The sequence below is a fragment of the Scylla paramamosain genome, chromosome 41 (assembly GCF_035594125.1).
Source record: "Scylla paramamosain isolate STU-SP2022 chromosome 41, ASM3559412v1, whole genome shotgun sequence".
NCBI classification, from domain to species: Eukaryota; Metazoa; Arthropoda; class Malacostraca; order Decapoda; family Portunidae; genus Scylla; species Scylla paramamosain.
The window spans coordinates 12,781,857-12,801,966 of record NC_087191.1 but is presented as its reverse complement, the minus strand read 5'-3'; the positions used below and the strand labels follow the sequence as shown (position 1 = coordinate 12,801,966).

The 20,110-nt window shown below is 44.3% G+C and overlaps 2 protein-coding genes across 7 annotated transcripts; both read left to right on the top strand.

Moving 5' to 3' along the window:
* The first annotated feature begins 152 nt into the window (after positions 1–152).
* On the top strand, positions 153–4,021 carry LOC135092807 (myosin-1B-like). 2 transcript variants are annotated; one of them, XM_063991501.1, is made up of 6 exons: positions 153–311; positions 721–897; positions 1,399–1,541; positions 2,126–2,224; positions 2,544–2,645; positions 3,629–4,021. In XM_063991501.1, the coding sequence occupies exons 2-6, from the start codon at positions 738–740 to the stop codon at positions 3,830–3,832; spliced, it is 708 nt and encodes a 235-aa protein (XP_063847571.1). In that variant the 5' UTR covers positions 153–311; positions 721–737; the 3' UTR covers positions 3,833–4,021. The 2 variants fall into 2 exon arrangements, with proteins under 2 accessions (XP_063847571.1, XP_063847570.1); XM_063991500.1 differs by having other exon boundaries at positions 1,384–1,541.
* A 1,428-nt stretch (positions 4,022–5,449) lies between these two features.
* Positions 5,450–17,305, top strand: LOC135092806 (DGAT1/2-independent enzyme synthesizing storage lipids-like). 5 transcript variants are annotated; one of them, XR_010263077.1, is made up of 9 exons: positions 5,450–6,161; positions 8,106–8,192; positions 8,696–8,834; positions 9,361–9,470; positions 9,907–10,074; positions 11,070–11,263; positions 11,694–11,828; positions 12,320–13,190; positions 13,283–17,305. XR_010263077.1 is itself a non-coding variant. In XM_063991497.1 (8 exons), the coding sequence occupies exons 1-8, from the start codon at positions 6,128–6,130 to the stop codon at positions 12,491–12,493; spliced, it is 1,038 nt and encodes a 345-aa protein (XP_063847567.1). In that variant the 5' UTR covers positions 5,450–6,127; the 3' UTR covers positions 12,494–17,305. The 5 variants fall into 5 exon arrangements, 4 of the variants coding, with proteins under 4 accessions (XP_063847567.1, XP_063847566.1, XP_063847569.1 ...); XM_063991497.1 differs by having other exon boundaries at positions 8,109–8,192; positions 12,320–17,305; XM_063991496.1 differs by having other exon boundaries at positions 12,320–17,305.
* Positions 17,306–20,110: the final 2,805 nt, after the last annotated feature.

The following is a 20,110-nucleotide window of genomic DNA, read 5'->3' as shown; positions in this document are numbered from 1 at the left end:
TCTCTCTCTCTCTCTCTCTCTCTCTCTCTCTCTCTGATATTACTAAACATACCTTTTTGAAAATAAACATACCGAGGAAAGAAAGACAAAAATACGTAAAACTGAGTTAATAAGAGAGAAAATAAACGGTAAAAAAGGGAAAGAGGAAAGCGAGAGAAAAAGGAAAGATGCCAGACGTCCCGTACGGAAGGCTGAACAACAACAGCAAAAGCCTCAACCATCATCATCATCAGCAACACCGACAATTTCAAACACAGCTGATATTTTGCGTCTGTTATAACAAGTTTACAACACAGCACACCAACAGAAAGGTGAGTGGAGCTGTGTGTATGTGTGGTGAGGTGACTGGAAGTGACGGGAAGAGAAGACTGGAGATGATTGGGAGGGAGGTAAAGGATTATGGGTAGTGTTTTGAATATGCACAAATTTATGTAGGTTAGGTTACGTTGACGTTATGTTTGGCCAGGTTTAGAGTGGTGTTGGGGTGTGGGCGTGATCGGCACTCATGGGAAATTGTGATCCCAGGCTGAATGTCCCGGCACTCGTGAAGTATTGTGGTCCCTGTGACGGTATTCGTGGCTGGGCCCTCGTACGTAGCAGGGCTCCTTTGTTTATATAATGGTGTATTTCATCCATATATTTAGCAGCTTTCAACTACGAGGGAGGTTTCAAGTCACACCCAGTATTTTTTTATAACATTCAGCACCTTCACCATTGCAGCAGCGTGACACGGCAGCATGGAGGCAGAGAGTGAGGTGAACTATGAGGCTGAACAGCGGCAGGTGCACAGGAACAACACCAGCAACCTGAACACTGTGCAGCGCTTCCTTGCCTCTGTGGAGACCGACGTTACTGCCACATGTCGGAAATTAGAAACCAAGATACTCAACGCCCTGGGTGAGAGAGAGAGAGAGAGAGAGAGAGAGAGAGAGAGAGAGAGAGAGAGAGAGAGAGAGAGAGTGTTGCTACCTAATTGTATTTTCATAGGATTGAGTTAGGTATGTAATGTCCCGCCTTTCTTAAGTTATTTTGCTGTTTATTTGTAAAGCTGTGAATGTTCCCTCCATCACAGCTTGGTCAGGCAATTAGTCAGTCGGTCAGTCAGTCAGTCAGTCAGTCAGTCAGTCAGTCCATCAGTCAGTCAGTCAATCCGTCAATCAGTCAGCCAGGCATATCTTCCTTCACTTTCTTTTTTCCCTTTTGTACAATTTCTTCCAATGTCCTCTTAGTGTTAAGTGTTGAAAAATCTGAAAGGAAGAGGAGGAAGAGGAGGAGAGAGGAATAAAGGAAAGAGGAGGATGAGAGGAGGAAGAGGAGATAGCTTTAATTTCCTCTTCTTCCCCCCTTCTCTCTCTCTCTCTCTGCTGTGTTGAGGATAACCAGGTGTTGTCACTGCAGAGGAGAGGAAGAAGACAAAGCAGAAGACACAAGAGCTACGAGAGGCCATCCGGCAGGCTAAGGAAACACACACCAGGAACAAGGATGGGGTGCAGCAGCTAGAGAGGGAATTGGAGAAGCTCAACATGGTACTACAAGGAAAGGTGAGGGGGTGAGGGGGGTGATGGGGTGATGAGTGGCTTGCTCTCTTTTTTATTTATCTCTCACTGGCTTCATTTAACCTTGCTTAGCTCTTCCACTGCAATACTTAATGGTTTACCTCATAACACGCAAAACTAGTCTTCTTTCCTGCTTCTCCTTCATGTGGCCTCATAATAGTCTCAGCTACATTAATTTACACCACTCCTCAATCCTTTTTATATGTAAGAGGGGAAAGAAAAAGGTCCACTGAGGTGCAAGTCCCCAAATTCAAGGATAAGTGTCTTGAAACCTCCCTCATGACAGAGCTCAAGTCATAGGAAGGAGAAAATACAGAAGCAGGCAGGGAGCTCCAGAGTTTACCAGAGAAAGGAATGAATGACTGAGAATACTGGTTAACTCTTGCATTAGGGAGGTGGACAGAGGAAGGAGGGAACACAGAAGCAGGCAGGGAGTTCCAGAGTTTACCAGAGAAAGGGATGAATGACTGAGAATACCGGTTAACTGATGTAGCAAGTAAAGGTGGTGATGAACCGTGAAGGGAGGTGGACAACTCTGCCAGCTTTACCTCACCACATCTTCATTGCAGGAGGAGGAACTGGATGCACAGAAGAAAGCACTTGCTGAATGTGTGGAGAATGTCAAGAAAGAGGAGTCACTGGTATCGGAGGTGAAGCTCGAGAACCAGGTGAGGGAACACAAGGAGTTGGGAAGATGGAGACTTTCTGACAAAGCTTGATGGCAGCAGTGTCATATAGTTGTCTAAGCTTGCAGCACATGTCATTAAGCTTGAGGGCAGCCAGAAGATGAAAGGGTCTGATAAAAAATTGATATCTGAGCCTATAACTTGTACTTTATCACCTTGCACTCAGAGGAAAACGAGCCAGACAGACAACAGCATTCAGATTGATATGTCACCTTGTCCTTAGAGGAAAACGAGCCAGGTAGACAGCACCATTCAGACTAATATGTGAGATTCTAACATGCACCTTGTCACTTGCCCTCAGAGGAAGACGAGCCAGGCAGACACCAGCATTCAGCTCTTCAAGAAACACCTGGGTCTGGACATTGCCTGCCTCCACAACACTCTAGTCTTTAAGTTCACACAGGTATGGGCTTCGTTTGTTTTTGTCTCCCATGATTCTTTATCTATTTATTTATCTATTTTATGTAGGAGGGACATTGGCCAAGAAACAACAAAAATCTAATTAAAAAAAAGGCCCACTGAGATGCATTTCAAGGTCTCCACTAGTCATGATATAGGATGAACTGCATGTACGAGGGGCACTGGTCAAGGGCAACAAAAAGGGTGGAAACAGGCCCCACTGAGACTGTCAGCCCCTAAAGGGAGGTCAAAAGAGGTCATCCAGAATTGGAGGGTGTCTTGAAACCTCCCTCCTGAAAGAGTTCAAGTCACAGGAAGGGGAAATACAGAAGCAGGCAGGGGGTTCCAGAGTTTACCAGAGAAAGGGATGAAAGACTGAGAATACCTGTTAACTTGCATTAGAGAGGTGGACACAGGAAGGAGGAAACACAGAAGCAGGCAGGGAGTTCCAGAGTTTACCAGAGAAAGGGATGAAAGATTGAGAATACTGGTTAATTCTTGCATTAGGGAGGTGGACAAAGGAAGGAGGAAATACAGAAGCAGGCAGGGAGTTCCAGAGTTTACCAGAGAAGGGGATGAAAGATTGAGAATACCTGTTAACTTGCATTAGAGAGGTGGACACAGGAAGGAGGAAACACAGAAGCAGGCAGGGAGTTCCAGAGTTTACCAGAGAAGGGGATGAAAGATTGAGAATACCTGTTAACTTGCATTAGAGAGGTGGACACAGGAAGGAGGAAACACAGAAGCAGGCAGGGAGTTCCAGAGTTTACCAGAGAAAGGGATGAAAGACTGAAAATACTGGTTAACTTGCATTAGAGAGGTGGACAAAGGAAGAAGGGAAGAAGGGAGCACAGAAGCAGGCAGGGAGTTCCAGAGTTTAACCTAGATTTAACCCCCCAAAAAAAAATCAAATATCCCTAGATCTAACCCCAAAAAAAACTCAAATATCCCTTGATTTGTGAACCCTAGCCTGTCCATTCCCTGCAGGTGAGTCACTCCAACCCAGACGCAGAGTACATGGTGCACCTGAGTCTGGAGGAAGACAAGTACACACTGCTGGGGTCCGAGCCGCCCCTGCCCTCCCTCCCTCAGCTGCAGGAGGAACTGAACGCCTCTGGAAACCTGCTTGCTTGCATTGTACAGATCCGTAAGCTGTTTGAGAGGATGGATAGCAAGAGGCGAAGGCAGTAACAGGGAATAGGCTGTCTGACGTGGCTTGTGGGTCTGTCTGTCTGTCTGTCTGTGTGTGTGTGTGTAAGGGCATTTTTTTTTTTAACTTTTTTGACTGTTGGTGTATTGTGCCTTCGTGATTCTGTCTTTTTTATCGCCTCATGATGTCCATTTCTCATTTGGCAAGTTCAAATAAAAGATTCGCCCAAATTTTGTGTTTGTTAATGAAACCGTAAATAAATAAATAAATAATAATAATAAATAATAATAATAATAATAATAATAATAATAATAAACTATCCTTATAAACCCGTGTAACTTCAATTAAAACCTTTTGTAAGAAGTCGGAGTACAACGTTGAAGAGAGAGAGAGAGAGAGAGAGAGATTCCTAAACGCTCTTCTTTCATAACTATTTTCTAAGGTCACAAGGTTAATCGGGAGTTTCCAAGGTAGTTTTCTTTTCCTTTCTTTTTTTTCTCATGGTACAGAATTCTTGTTAAACTACCATTACATTACAAAATTACTATTATATGCTGAGAGAGAGAGAGAGAGCACACAATCAGCTGACAAGTATAGCCTAACGGTGGCGTGGCGATAAGAAACATCTCATTCTAAAATTTCAGCGTTTCATCACGACTCACATGACCAGGCTGTAGTGCAAGCTATTCTATTTATCAAGGGGGCTTTCACAAATACTAATAACAACCTGAATTCTACGTCATGATAGGGAAAAAAAATAAATAAATGAATAAATAAAGTTGACACGAGAACCCTGCCTTTGTAAACACTTGAAGCGCTTCATAACAGACCAAGCAGAGGCTACAGGCAGGCCCGTATTAAAAAAAACGCTTTGCTCTCTCACCATGACTATTTTCAAAGGCCACAAAGATGATCAACCGGGGTCTTAAGGATGTTTTTCCTATTACTTATGTAGAAATCTTGTTATTTCCACCAGAACCGTAAAAACACACGTAAAACTTGTATTCTGAAACGTTTTGCTCTCACCAAAGGCCACAAAGATGATTAGTCAGGTTCGCGCGAGTGTTTCTCCCGTTAAATATGTAGAAATCTTGTTAATCTGTCACTAGAACCATAAAAACACTTAAAAACCCGTGTAACTTCAACTGGAACCTTTGGAACGTAGTGGAGGTGCAGAGCTGGAGTGTTTCATAATACGTCTCCTGGACTGAGGTGAAGTGAAGCACGCTGCCTAGAGCTGTCACGCTAACCTGGTGTGAGGTAGAGCGGCTCTGGCCAAGCGCAACAAAAAGGCTAAAAAAAAAGAAGAAAAATGGTGCCTATATTGAAGCTGCCAGCCTCTTAAGTGGCACGGGTTTTTAAGGATGTTTTTATGGTTGCAGTGACAGACTAACGCGATTTCTACATTACTAATAGGAAAAACACTCTTAATAACCCGGCTAACTATCTGTGGCCTTTGAAAGTAACGTGTTGAGAGAGCAAAGAGTTTTCCTGCATACTGGTCACATAGAATTAAGAGCAGAGCATCACTGTGACTCTATCCTTGCCTCTCGTGTGACCGGAAGCTTGTGATTCAGGGCAGGTGATGCGACAGGTGTTCCCAGGTGCACAGGTGTGGGGTGTTTGTGTAGGGACGTCAGGTGTGGACGCGCGATGGTTCTCTGCTGAGTTAGGACAGAGAGTGCTTGATGGCATTAGTGTGTAAATGTGCGTTCTTTGTGCGTTACGAGTGTGCAATCCAAGGCTGGTGTTTGAAAATGTCTCGCTCTCTCACCAAGACTCTTTTTAAAGGCCGCAGTGATTCCTAAGCGTGTAGAATGCTTGTTAAACTATCGCTGTTCACCAAATGCAACCTTGAAAACTCCTCATACCTTCCGCTGTTGAAAGGCGTGTTCTGACGTAGCGGTGGCTGTGTGAGGATGCTTGGGTAGGGAAGTGGTGCCATTTTGCAAAGTAACGATAGAGATTACTTAATGCCATTTGAGTGCGTTGTGTGTTATGAGTAATGTTTTCAAAGGCCACAGTGCTTGTTAAACTATCGCCAATCATGAAAGTACCCTCGCAAACTCCCAAACGCACTTCCCACTCTTGAACAAGTCGACAAAAGGCAGCAGAGCGCATCAAGTATGTTTTGTCCCAATTACTAGTGCGTTGTGTGTTATGAGTACTGTTTTCAAAGGTCACAGTGCTTGTTAAACTATCCCCAATCATGAAAGTATCCTCGCAAACTCCCAAACGCACTTCCCACTCTTGAACAAGTCGACAAAAGGCAGCAGAGCGCATCAAATAATTATGTTTTGTCCCAGTTACTAGTGCGTGGGCTTCAGACAAAGGTGATGAGGCTGGACAGAGAGAACCAGTCAGTTTCGGGTAAGTATTTTCTTCATAGGCATCACGTGGAGAAAATGATAGTGAGTAATGACCATTGAGTACGTGTATTATAACCTACTTGACAATGTTTTTTTTTTTTTTTATAGTAATAGCAAAAATAAATGAATAAATAAAATCTGATCCAAAACCGCAAATCCAATGAATAAATACTTTCCCTCCTCTATTTCAACCAGATGACACCACTGCTATCACATCTATTTCTAAAGCTGAACTCTTCGCTCAAACCTTTGCTAAAAACTCTACCTTGGACGATTCTGGGCTTGTTCCTCCCTCTCCTGCACCCTCTGACTATTTCATGCCACGTATTAAAATTCTTCGCAATGATGTTTTCCATGCCCTCGCTGGCCTAAACCCTCGAAAGGCTTATGGACCTGATGGGGTCCCTCCTATTGTTCTCCGAAACTGTGCCTCCGTGCTTGCACCTTGCCTAGTCAAACTCTTTTCAGCTCTCTCTGTCAACATCTACCTTTCCTTCTTGCTGGAAGTTTGCCTACATTCAATCTGTTCCTAAAAAAGGTGACCGTTCTAATCCCTCAAACTACCGTCCTATTGCTTTAATTTCCTGCCTATCTAAAGTTTTTTAATCTATCCTCAACAGGAAGATTCTTAAACATCTATCACTTCACAACATTCTATCTGATCGCCAGTATGGGTTCTGTCAAGGCCGCTCTACTGGTGATCTTCTGCCTTTCCTTACTGAGTCTTGGTCATCCTCTTTTAGAGATTTTGGTGAAACTTTTGCTGTTGCCTTGGACATATCAAAAGCTTTTGATAGAGTCTGGCACAAAGCTTTGATTTCCAAACTACCCTGCTACGGTTTCTATCCTTCTCTCTGTAACTTCATCTCAAGTTTCCTTTCTGACCGTTCTATTGCTGCTGTGATAGACGGTCACTGTTTTTCTCCTAAATTTATTGACAGTGGTGTTCCTCAGGGTTCTGTCCTGTCACACTCTCTTTGACCACTGCTTTGACCCTTTTATGGGACTGGCATTTCAGTGGGCATATTTTTTTTTTATTGGATTTTTGTTGCCCTTGGCCAGTGTCCTTCCTACATAAAAAAAAAAAGTCTTACCAATAAGTCGGTACAAACAGCTGACAGGAGAGGAGGTAGACCCGTTGGAAAGGACACACCTAACATTCCCTCCGTCAGATCTTCCCTTCATAAACATAAACAAAACTCAACACCCTTCACCGTTACTCCCTCACCGTGACCTGACCACCACCCCTGACCCCTCCCGCCCTTTGATCTGACCACCTGGAGCCGCTCTACTGAAGGGAATGACCTGAAGAAGGGTTAAAATAGGCCAGAGGTGATGACTAAGACATTCCTTCATTCAGGTCGAGCACACACCTGACCAAACGTGACCTGACCTCGCCTCCTCTAATCCTGGTGAGCTTATAATCGCTCTTCCATGGGTAATATTGAAGTGACACGTTGTTTGGTTAGGTTTAGGAAAGTTTGTTCATTCATTTAATTATGTTGATTATAATTTGGAAGGAACGGCTGTATTGTTCACGGGTAGTCTCAAAATTGGTAGGTTAAGAATATTTCAGTAATCTCAGCTATTTTTCAGGCAAATCTCTCTCTCTCTCTATCATTCATCCCTTTCTCTGGTAAACTGTAACTCCCTGCCTGCTTCTGTATTTCCACCTTCCTATGACTTGAATTCCTTCAAGAGGGAGGTTTCAAGACACTTATTCATCAATTTTTGATCACTGCTTTGACCCTTTTATGGGACTGCCATTTCAGTGGGCATTTTTTTTTATTGGATTTTTGTTGCCCTTGGCCAGTGTCCTTCCAACATAAAAAAAATAAAAAAAAGCTTACTACTACTACTACTACTACTACTACTACTATTACTACTACCATTCTTATAACTACTACCATCATCACTACTTACCTACGTGTTCCCTCCCTGTCAGCAGCCGCCTCCAACATGACCTGTGACGACTCCTCCAGCTTCTGCGCCCTGGTGAAGAACGTCACGCTGGCCGCCAGTGCCTTCATCGGTGAGTCCCTTGGCCCTCACCCTCCTGCAATGACATGATGCCTGGGTTAATTCCTCTCTCTCTCTCTCTCTCTCTCTCTCTCTCTCTCTCTCTCTCTCTCTCTCTCTCTAGCCCCAGCCTCTACAGTGATGTGATGCAGGGCTAACATCTCATTGGCTCCCTCCTCCTCCTCCTCCTCCTCCTCCTCTCTATCCCCCCCACCCTCTGCAGTGATGTGGCATGGGGCAAACACCTAATTATCTACTGTTTGCCTTCTCTTTCTCTAGTCCTACCCTTTGCAGTAATGAGAGAGAGAGAGAGAGAGAGAGAGAGAGAGAGAGAGAGAGAGAGAGAGAGAGAGAGAGAGAGAACTTTACCACCTTTCAAAAACATGTGTGTGTGTGTGTATGTGATCAATTAAAACATCTATCTGTCTAACTAACTATCTCTCTATGTGTGTGTGTGTGTGTGTGTGTGTGTGTGTGTGTGTGTGTGTGTGTGTGTGTGTGTGTGTGTGTGTGTAGGGCAGCAGATGGACCTCCTGTACCTTGGGTGGGTGTGGTCGCTGGTGTTCCCGGCCCTCTTGGTGGTGGTGGTGCTGCCCTGCGTCATCCTCCTCCTCCTCTACTTCTCCGCCTTCCTGCTCTACGTCTTCCAGAGGAGGTGAGGGTCCTGCCGGGGGAAGAAGGAGGAGATTGAGGAGGTGGAGATATTGTGGTGAAGAATTTTGTGTGGTGTTGAGGTTAAAAGCAATGAAAGTTTGAAAAAGTTGCATGTAAGGAGCTTGTTTTTGTGTGTGTGTGTGTGTGTGTGTTTGTGTGTGTGTGTGTGTGTGTGTGTTAAGGGGGTAGAAGAAGGAGGAGGAGGAGATATGTTTAAGAAAGACCTGGAGATGCTGTGCTGAGGGAATGTTTGATTATACTGAATTTGTAAGTAAAGAACAGTTATATATAAAGTCTGAGTGTGTGTGTGTGTGTGTGTGTGTGTTCTGGAGAAGGAGGAGGGAAGGAGGAGACACAAGAAGGCCTGGAGATGCTGTAGTGAGTGAACATTTTATCATGAAGTTAGAAGAAAGAGAAGGAGGTGGAGATAATGCGATGAAGGATGTTTTGTGGAATTAAGGTTTAAAAGTTATGAGAATTAATTACATTCTGAGATAATGTAAGGTTTCCTCTGCTTTGCCACACAGACGCAGCCTTCTCCACGTGCTGCATGAGTCCCTAGAGCACCGTGACCCCTGGGCTGGTGGTCGGTACCTCATCTCGCTCATCTGGGACGCACATGGCTACATTTGGCATGGTGTGTGTCTGTCTGTCTGTGTGTGTTATCATAAGTCTAATTTATTGCCTGTCCCAGTAACCCTGCTAGTTCAATATTGAGTCAGTCAGCCATTTTCATATTTATCGAGTTAGTACATAAAAAAAAACTGGCCATATAAACTAACCAGACTGATATTATGAACCTAACCTACCCACTGACTAACCTAACCCAGCCATACCTACAGTACTAACCTAACCTAATCTAACCTAACCTTGTCTGTAATCACTCAACAAAATACTCTTACAATCACATAACAGGAAGGACCAAAGAACTAGCGCGCCCCAAGGTTGAACCAGAGATAAGTCAAAACACACACACACACACACACATGTTATACAGGCACTAAGGATAAAAAAATAAATAAATAAAAAAACAGGAAGAACCATAATTCTCTCTCTCTCTCTCTACTTCCCAGGGTATGAGGTACGGGGCCTGGAGAACCTGCCAGATAGGGGCCGCTGCCTCATCATCTACTACCACGGTGCCATCCCCATTGACATCTACTACTTGGTGGCCCGTAGCATCATCGTCAAGGGCCGCCTCATTCACTGTGTGGGCGACAGGTTCCTGGAGAAGGTGCCGGGTCAGTGGCCACCCTTACTGTATCGGTACACGCACTTAACCTTGCCTTTCCCTACCTATAAATTTGCCTAACGTAATTATGTTGTCATTACAAAGTTAACTTATCCAAACTGAAGCTGTCCATAAACTGACCTTGTTTACTTACTTACTTATGGTATTAATAAATGCTCGTAATCTTGTCTTGTCCTACACGTAAATTTGCCTAATCTAATTGTACCCCTATTTCCAAACTAACTCAACTTAACTGACCCTATTCCTTAACTAACCTTGCTTGCTTCTTTACTTATTTACTGTATTAATAAGCGCATTTAACATGTCTTGTCCTACACATAAATTTGCCTAATCTAATTGTACCCCTATTTCCAAACTAACTCAACTTAACTGACCCTATTCCTTAACTAACCTTGCTTGCTTGTTTACTTACTTATTGTATTAATAAGCGCATTTAACCTTGCCTTGTCCTACTCATAAATTTGCCTAACCTAACCATACCCCTATTACTAAGTTAACTCATCCTAACTGACTATCCATAAACTTACTAATCTTACTTATTTACTTACTGTATTAATAAACGCACTTAACCTTGCTCTTTCCTTCACATAAACTTGCCTAACCTAACCTAACCTAACTAACCTAACCTAACTTAACCTAACTGAACTAACCTAACCTAACCTAACTAACCTATATTATTGAACCAGCCTAACTACCCTACCCTATCTATCTATAACTGGCCTAACCTAATCATACCCACATCACTTACGTAACCTAGACTAATATTACCACTTGTATTATTCAGCTAACATAACCTAACTGTATGGCTAAACTAAATAAATAAAGAAATGAAGAAAAATAATGATAATAAATCTAACTTAACCTGACCTGACCCCACACAGGATGGAAAGTGATCCTGGTAACCTTTGACATCACAAAATAAATAAATAAATAAATAAAAAAGAAAAAAATAGTGATGATAACCCTAACCTAACCCGCACACAGGCTGGAAGGTGATCCTGGAGGCCTTTGACATCACCGCAGGCACCATCAGCTCCTGCATCAAGACACTCTCGGAGGACCACATCCTGAGCATTTCGCCGGGTGGGGTGAGAGAGGCACAGTTCTCGGACCACAACTACCAATTGCTGTGGGGGAACCGGACAGGCTATGCTAAAGTGGCCCTCGGAGCTAATGCCGTAAGTGCTGAAGGGTTTGGAGGGTGGAGGGGGAAGAGGGAAAGAAGAAAAGGGAGCAAGGAAGAGAGGGAAAGAACAGGAGAAATGGAGGGGAAGGATGGCAGGCTGTAGCAGTGAGTGAAGCAGAGGAAGAAATAGGGAGAAATAGAGAATGAAGGGAAGGAAGAGAGTAAAAAAGGGGAGAAAGGATGGCAGGGTGTGGCAGTGAGTGAACCAGAGGAGGAAGGAGGGAGAAATAGAGAGAATGGAGGGAAGGAAAGAGAGAAACAGCATTAGTAAAGCTCTCCACCCTCTCTCACCTACACCAGCATGCTTCCCCCACCCTGCACAGTACTCAATCTTCTCCCCCACACAAACCTCATACTTGCACCTCTCCATACCTTGTATTAAAATTGCTCCTCTGTCACCTCTTCTTGTTGGCCCCATGCAGCCCATCGTGCCAGCCTTCACTGAGAACATCCGCGAGGCATTCCGAGTGGTAGCATGGCCCCAGCGTCTGTGGGTCACCCTGTACGAGAAGCTGAGGTTCCCCTGTGCGCCCATCTATGGTGGCTTCCCTGTCAAGGTGAGTGGCCAGACTATCACTGAAAGAAAATGAGTGAAAATATTAATGATAAATAAATAAGTAGAATGAAATTTAATTAAATAATGATAGTAATAGGTAAATAACTTGTTGATTCTTATATAGACCCTTACCTAACCTTTCCTTACCCTATTTAAGTCAACAGTTCTTACGCAGGAAAAGGAAAAAAAAAAAATGAACTAACTCTTAAATTCCTTACTGGTGCAAACAACCTTTAATCACACATTCTCAATCAGTCATCCCTTTCCCTGGCAAACTGTGAACTCCCTGCCTGCTTCTGTAGTCCCTCCTTCCTGTGACTTAAACTCTTACAAGCAGGAGGTTTCAAGACACTTATCCTCCAATTATGATGCCCTTTTCGTACTTTTTATTTTTACTTTTTGTCGTCCTTGACCGGTGCCCCCCTTACATAACAATAATGATAGTAATAACATCCTTTTTTTCCCCATCTCACAACCCCCTAATACCCCCAGCTGAGGACACACCTGGGGGAGCCAATATACCCCAAGCCGGGAGAGTCCCCTGAGGAACTGGCCGAGCGAATACAAGAAAGTCTGGCTGCGCTGATCCGTGAGAACCAGAAGTTACCTGGACGTATCCTCAGAGCTCTCATGGCAAGGGTGTACGAGGCTCCCAAGCAGAATTAGCATCTGGAGTGGTTCTTAATGTGTACTGTGTGTTTGTTGGGAGAGGAGAAGGAGTGAGGGAGGGGAAAGTGATTTTGTTGGTCTTATCTGTCAGGGAGAGAAGGAGGGGTGGGAATTGTAACCCTCTTATTGCTATTGGAAGTGATTCTTGATGTGTCTCTGTTGGTTGAGGAGGAGAGGGAGGGAAGAGAATGCCAGGTGACGTTCATTGGTCTTATCCGTCAGGGAGAGGAGAGGCGGGAATTGTAACTCTCTCATTGCTACTGGAAGTGATTCTTGGTGTGTATTTGTGTCTCTGTTGGTGGAGGAAGACAGGAGAGCGAGGGAAGAGAATGCCAGGTGATGTTAGTTGCTCTTACATGCTAGAGTGAGGGACAGAAGCAAGTGACTGACTGATAACCTCTTTCACTACTGATTCCTGATTCGTACGTGCGTCTCTGTTGGTGGAGGAAGACGGGAGGGTGAGGGAAGAGAATGCCAGGTGGTGTTTATTGCTCTTACCTACTAGAGAGTGAGAGACAGAAGGAGAGGAGTTAACCTTTTTCACAGCTCTCGGAAGTGACTTATGATTCCTACTTGCATTTCTGTTTGTTGCTGAAGTGCTGTGTTGTTGGCAGGTGGTAGTGTGCTGTGGTGGTGGTGGTGGTGGTAGTGGTGATGGTGATGGTCTGTTACTGAAGAAAGGAAGGGACATGAGGTGGAGAGGGAAGCGGCAGGGACACAGAGACAAATAGGGACACTGACACAGGAATGAGGAAAGTGTTGGGAAAGAACAGAGATTTACAAGAGGGTTAAATAAGAGAGAAAAGGATGAAGAGAAGTGAAGGAATAAAGAAGTAGGAATTTAAAGAGAAAAACAGACATGGGAAGGAAGAGAAAAAGAGAAAAAAGGATGAAGACAGTGGAGGAACAAAGAAGTAGGAAGTTAAAGAGAGAAACAGACATAGGAAGGAAGAGAAAAAGAGAGAAAAGGATAAAAATAAGTGAAGGAATACAGAAGTAGGAATTTAAAGAGAGAAAGAGACATGAGAAGAAATAGAAAACGAGATGTGGAAGGAAGAGACAAAAGGGCATGGACTGGTGGTGTCTGGTATTGCCCGTGGTGTTGCCTGCAGTGTTCTCTTGCCGCACCATTGATCTACTTAAGCATAATAGTTCCTGCATTGAGCAACACAAATGAAGGGGCGAGTGCTTTGCCAGATTTCAGTCACCCCTCCTGATATGAGAGGAAGTAATTGTTTAAGGCTTCACGCAGTACTGGTCTCATCTTAATATATGCTTAACAGTTCCTGCTATCTATATTTTTTTGTTTATTTCTGAATGACACACCAGGGAGGGGTTTCTTCTTGCTCTGTAGCCATCAACAAACATTACCCTGGCTGGATATTGGTGGTTCTAATCTCTTAGCTCCATTTCTTCTCTTTCTCGACGGTTATAAACAACTTGCTTCTAGTGGTGTGAAGCGTAGCATACCACAGCGAAAGAGCCAAAGCTTACTTAATTTAGAGTTTTACGAGAGGAAAGACATTACCCCCTTTAAGACTACACACCTGAATAAACACGTGTATTTTTCTGCGTGGTGAAATCTACAGTTGACCTGATTGCGCCCCGAGAGTTCCTCAGTCCTTCTCTACACAGTACCTCTGGTGGCTCAGTGCAGCACCCGGTTCACCTTCGCCCCAGACTTCCCCCGGTGAAGCAGGAGGCAAGAGGACAGAATATATTATGTACATATTACGATAACACATTACTTTACTTATTCGGTGAAGCAAGACGCAAGAGAACAGAATATATAATGTACATATTACAATAACATATTACTTTACTTATACTTAGTGACCTTATAACTCTCATTACTTCAAGGTTGTGTGGTGTGTTTGTGACCCCCATGAGGTTTGTGACATGGGAACTGACAAGGGTCGGTATAGGAGGCAGGAATGGGAAGGTATAAGCTAAGTAGGGTGATGGATCAAAGAGTGGAGGTACAGAGAGGTCAAGATCAAGATGTGGAGGTATGTGGAGGTCAGATAAGGTGAAGTGGACTGAGAGAGTGACAATATGAGCAGTGTAAGATGACAGGTTAAGCATGAGAGAGAGCAAGGATCAGGTGTAGTCAGAGAGGGGCAGGGAGGTGAAAGTTGAGTTTGTGAGGCCCAGACGAGGTGAAGGGGACTGAATGACTGAGCAGTGTATGACAGGTTAAGTGAGAGAGAGCAAAGGTCCCTGTGGCTGAGTGGGTAGAGTGACAGTCTTGGAATCCTGCAATGAGAGAGACATGAGTTTGAACCCCACAAGGAATTCAAACCACAAAAATAAAATAAATAAATCGTAAACTACCCTCGTAAAGCTGTCAAGGCGTGGGGGTCATTACAAACAGGGAGGTCATGCAGAGAGGTCAGGGTTGAAGTGCTGGACTGTGAGGGGTCAGATGAGGTGAATGGAAAGGTCTGAAGTGTTGGTGGGGGTCATTACAGAGAGGGAGGTCATGCAGAGAGGTCAGGGTTGAAGTGCTAGGCTGTGAGGGATCAGGTGAGGTGAACAGAAAGGCTTGGAGTGTTGGTGTGGGCGTAATCATGTGTCTTTCATCGTCTCATCAAGAATCACACTTTTTTTCACTGTGGGTGTTAGACAGAGGCAGTGTGAGGCAGGGAGAGATAATGTGTGTCTGCATGTGTGTGTGTGTTATGAGGTAAAAGAGAATAACGTGCTGTGTGTGTGTGTGTGTGTTTCTCTTCCTTTCAGACACCATCACCACACACACACACACACACACACACACAACTGGCATAATGCATTAAAGACTTCACCAATTCCCACATTTCAACATACATACATACAAAGTGCAAGGTTATTGTTACGGCACACGCATAATATCAATATTTTCAACTTACTGGTCAGAAGTTTTACGTATATTAGAAGTTGTATGTTACTGAGTCACTTGGGTTAGTTACTGTAATTGTTGTGTTTAGCTGTATATGCATATTTGTTGGAGGAAATGTAATTGTAGTCAATATATCTGTTATCATTGTATTAGGCAACTGAGCGAGAGAGAGAGGGAGAGAGAGATTCTGGTACATTGAATAGTCTTACCGTTTGTTTGTTCATGTTTTGTTACCGAGGAAAAGCAAAGGGGAAAAAAAGAAGGAAATGCACACAGTATTTTCCTAACATGTCCCTCTCATTGCCACTCATGTTTGTCTGTTTGTTTGCATCACGTTGGGAGAATCAAGGGAGACACTGGTGCACATTCCTTCCCAATATATGTGTGTGTGTGTGTGTGTGTGTGTGTGTGTGTGTGTGTGTGTGTGTGTGTGTGTGTGTGTGTGTGTGTGTGTGTGTGTGTCAAGTGTACGGTCTGCTGTAAAGAGTTGTGATGAATGAGTGTGGTGTTGGGTCTTGTGATGTTCGTGTATCATGTCAAGAGAGGCTGGGTTTGGGCCAAGAATGGAAGAAAAGACAACTATATAATTAGTGGTAATGTTCCTGCAAGTATTGAGTAAAGAGAGGCTGAGTTTGGATCAAGAACGGAAAGAGAAGAGAAGTCGATAATCACTGCTAACAAAAATAAGGAAATGATGTGGTTGGCAGTGACACCTTTAAATTCATCTTTCTCTGTACCAGACCAGCAATGCCACACTTCAAGATTCCAACCCACACACACTTCACGACCCTTCTCAGCAGCGGGTCCTCTCTGGTGCTGTAGTGTAGGTACTTGAGGTGTGTCTCCTTGCCAGATACCTTTCACTGTGAGGGACATGAAAGATGTGACAACTAGCTAACTGGGGAGAACTGAGTGAGAGGAACAAGACTGTGCTGTCCTGATGCAGTCCAGCCGTACACACTGGGAAGGGAAGGGAGGAGCAGTGTGAAAAATCGGTGTTCTTTGTGATATGGATGTTATACTTAAATGCATAATGTTACTACTGTTGTTTAGCACTGACTACCATCCTGACAGGAGGACCAAAGGTTTAAGAACACAAATCTTAGGCCTGTGTTCTGAAATGCTTCTCTCCTGCACCTCCACTACTTTCAAATGGCTCTGCTTGAAGTGACAGGTTTTTGAGGGTGTTTCTACAGTTCTAGTGTCAAATTAACAAGATTTCTACATTATTAACAGGAAAGACACTCATGAGAACTCAGCTAAACATCTCTATGGCCTTTGAAAATAGTCGTGGTGGGAGAGCAAAGTGTTTCAGAATATGAGCCTTCACAAATTCAGCTTTCTTGTCAGTTTAAGCTTGTGGCACAGAGACCACCACACCTCACCTTTTTAACCCTCTCACTGCTGTTTGCCACATCTCTCCTTAACCACTAGCCACTCTGAGACATTCCTTGCCGCACACCCACCTCCAAACATTCTACTGGGGCTATGAATTGCAAAATCTGTTCTTTCCTATCATCCTTCCTTGCAGATAAAGACTCCATGCATTGCTCTTAGTGGTGCGAGTTGTTGCACGCTGCAGTGAAAGGGTTAACACACCATTCATAAGAAATAAGGTGGTTCTCATTCAATGTTCTCTTGACGCACCACAGCAACACTCTCTCACTGCATTTGTATCACTCTCTGTTTTGGTCAAGTCAGTGCAATAAGATTGTTTTGTTTTTTTGCTATTTTTTTGTGTCCGGACCTGACAAATCCATAATACATTATAAAAGATTAAGAAAAATGTAATGTTGGTTTTAGAAAATAGGTAAATCTTGTCACTTCCTCAGAAAAGACTTAGCAAGTACAAGCCAGCCTGAGTGTGGGCGGCAGGTGTGGGGGGCAGAGGTGGTGGAGGAGGAAATAAAGTGTGTATATTTTACCTACAACCTTTGTGTTATTTGTCACGTCCTTCATCATGTTCGGGCTGCGTGTTATTTCACCTGTAGCCTCTGTCCACTCCCTGTTTTTTTTTCTACTTTTATTTTACTTTTTCTTAATGTATGGGTGCCACTAACCAATCACAACAAAAAGGGAGGAAAAATAAAAAGGCCCACTAGAGTGCCGGGCCCTAAACAGAGGTAAAAAAAATAATAAATAAATAATAATAAAAAAAATAACTGAAAATTGGAGGACCTAGTACAGGATAAGTGGAAACCTCCATCTTGAAAGTAGTTGCCACTTTGACCGTGTACCACTGCAGCAATGGAAAGTCAGAGAGTAAACTTGGAGAATAAGTTACAGAGAGAAACACAGAAGTCAAAGGAGGGAAGTTTGGAAATCAAAACTTTGTGACAGACTATTAAATAATTCTGATGAACTCCTGCCACTGTTATTTCATCCACAGCCTCTGGTCACTCCTGCCACTGTTATTTCATCCACAGCCTCTGACCACTCCTGCCACGTCCACCCGGCCAGTCATGAATGTCCACTGCAGCCCCACCCATCAGATTTCAGAATTAGTATCTCACAGCATTAAGTTGGTTACTACTGCCAGTACCTCCATATTAGCCTATGGTGGCCCGCAGGGGGGACACACTGTATAGTCCTCATCCTTGTCTCCTCTCCACTGACAAGCTTCACTGAATGTCCACCCTAATGCCACGTGTATAACTGCCCGTGCATGCCCTCCTGCTGGTGAGAGGCGAGTGCTGTTGAGCTCTTATCACCTGTGTGTGTCCCTTTTGTATGGTGCCTCACGCTCCACCATTCACTGTTGACTTCTCATCACACACACACACACACACACACACACACACACACATCCTGCGCAAGCAAACCTTGCAAGCCACGCGGTGCTGCACAGAGCCACACACACACAAAGCTTCCTGGTGACTGCAGAGGTTGGATCACCACGTGTGCTGTCCTCACCTGTATTGTCTATGGTGTTCTATCACACCATTCCTGGTTAATGCTTTTTTGGTCGCCATCACACACACACACACACACACACACACACTTCCTCAGCCGGCGAGTTTTGCATCACTCCACGCGGCACACATCATCACTACCACATAGGGCACACTGGTTGGCCTGCACAAGGTACTGGAGGCTGGAGCAGTACCTGCCTTCCGCCGCGCACGTGTTAGTGCGCCACTGGTCACGTCACGGGGTCGTGGAGAGGGCCGTGCCATCACCAGGCGAAGCGAAGCAGCGCAACACCTCAAAAATATTACAAGAGACTGCTGTAGTCTTTTGCGACACTCGCGAATATGGCGTGTTGTTGACGCCTCGCTGACAGCCAAGCCTTGCACTTGGGACAGGTAACAAAACAAACACATGAAGGACAAACAAAAAACAGCATATTTATATATATTGTGATCAGCTAAACTAGAAGAGCACCCATTTCTTCTTCCGTCATTGGCCAGGTCTGTTTCAGTCAGCATTAATTAAAATCCAGTTGTTCAGTTTTGGCAGGTACCTTTACATGTTATCCATGTGGAGAGTTGTCTTTTCGTTCCATTACGGCCCGCATTCTGAAACGCTTTGCTCTCTCATCACGACTGTTCTCCAAAGCCACAGAGATGATTAACATGGTCCCCAAGACTGCTCCTCTTCTTAATGTATAAATATTGTTAATCTGTCACTAGAATAGTAAAAACGCCCGTATGAACACTTGTAACTTCATTGACTGGCGAGCCATCAAAGGTGACACCACCGACCACGTTTCAAGCTCCGCCACCACGATAAGGTGACTCACCACGAGAGAGAGAGAGAGAGAGAGAGACCTCTTCTGTATATGTGTAAACTATTCCGCTGCTCTACAATTGACACAAATTGCAAAGGGACTTATACCACACCTCTTGTACACACGGTCATTCCTTTCAGTTTCTCGCCCTCCCATCTTAACACCACACATGCTCCTCTCAGAAAACTCGTTTCCACAACAAGTACCCTCAAACTGAACCATATTTCACGTCCTCTGATCCCTATGTCAATGTTGGCAGGAGAAAACTATTCCTCAAACCTATATTTGCCTCCATAGAAACATCCTTCCCTCTCAAGACACTTGCAAGTGATCCTATGCTCTGCCTGTCTTTCACAAAATACCCTCTCTCTTATCTTTATATCAATGGCACCATGTTTAGCCAGCACTACTTGAACCCACTCATCTTCCATCATATCCCCTTCCCTCACCACCTCACAGCCCCCCCCACATTCACCACTCACCAGCACTGTTCCCAGATACTTTAGCACACTCGTCTTCCATCCTGTCTGTCCCCTTCCCTCACCACCTCACAGCCCCCCACATTCATCACTCACCAGCACTGTTCCCAGATACTTAACACACTCGTCTTCCATCTTGTCTGTCCCCTTCCCTCACCACCTCACAGCTCCCCACATTCACCACTCACCAGCACTGTTCCCATATACTTAACACACTTGTCTTACATCCTGTCTGTCCCCTTCCCCTCACCACCTCACAGCCCCCCACAGCCACCACTCAACAGCACTGTTCCCAGATGCTAAACACACTCGTTTTCGTATCCTGTCCTCACCACCTCACAGCTCCCTACAACTATAGTCTCTTACAATCACATTCTTCCACTTCCCTCAAACATCATCACTTTACTTATTCCCAACATTCACTGGCAGTTTCCATCTCACAGGCCCTGTGGAACTAATGCACCATTATCTGAAGCAGCCCCTCATTCTCTGCTAGCAGGACTGTCATGTCATCTGCCAACATACTG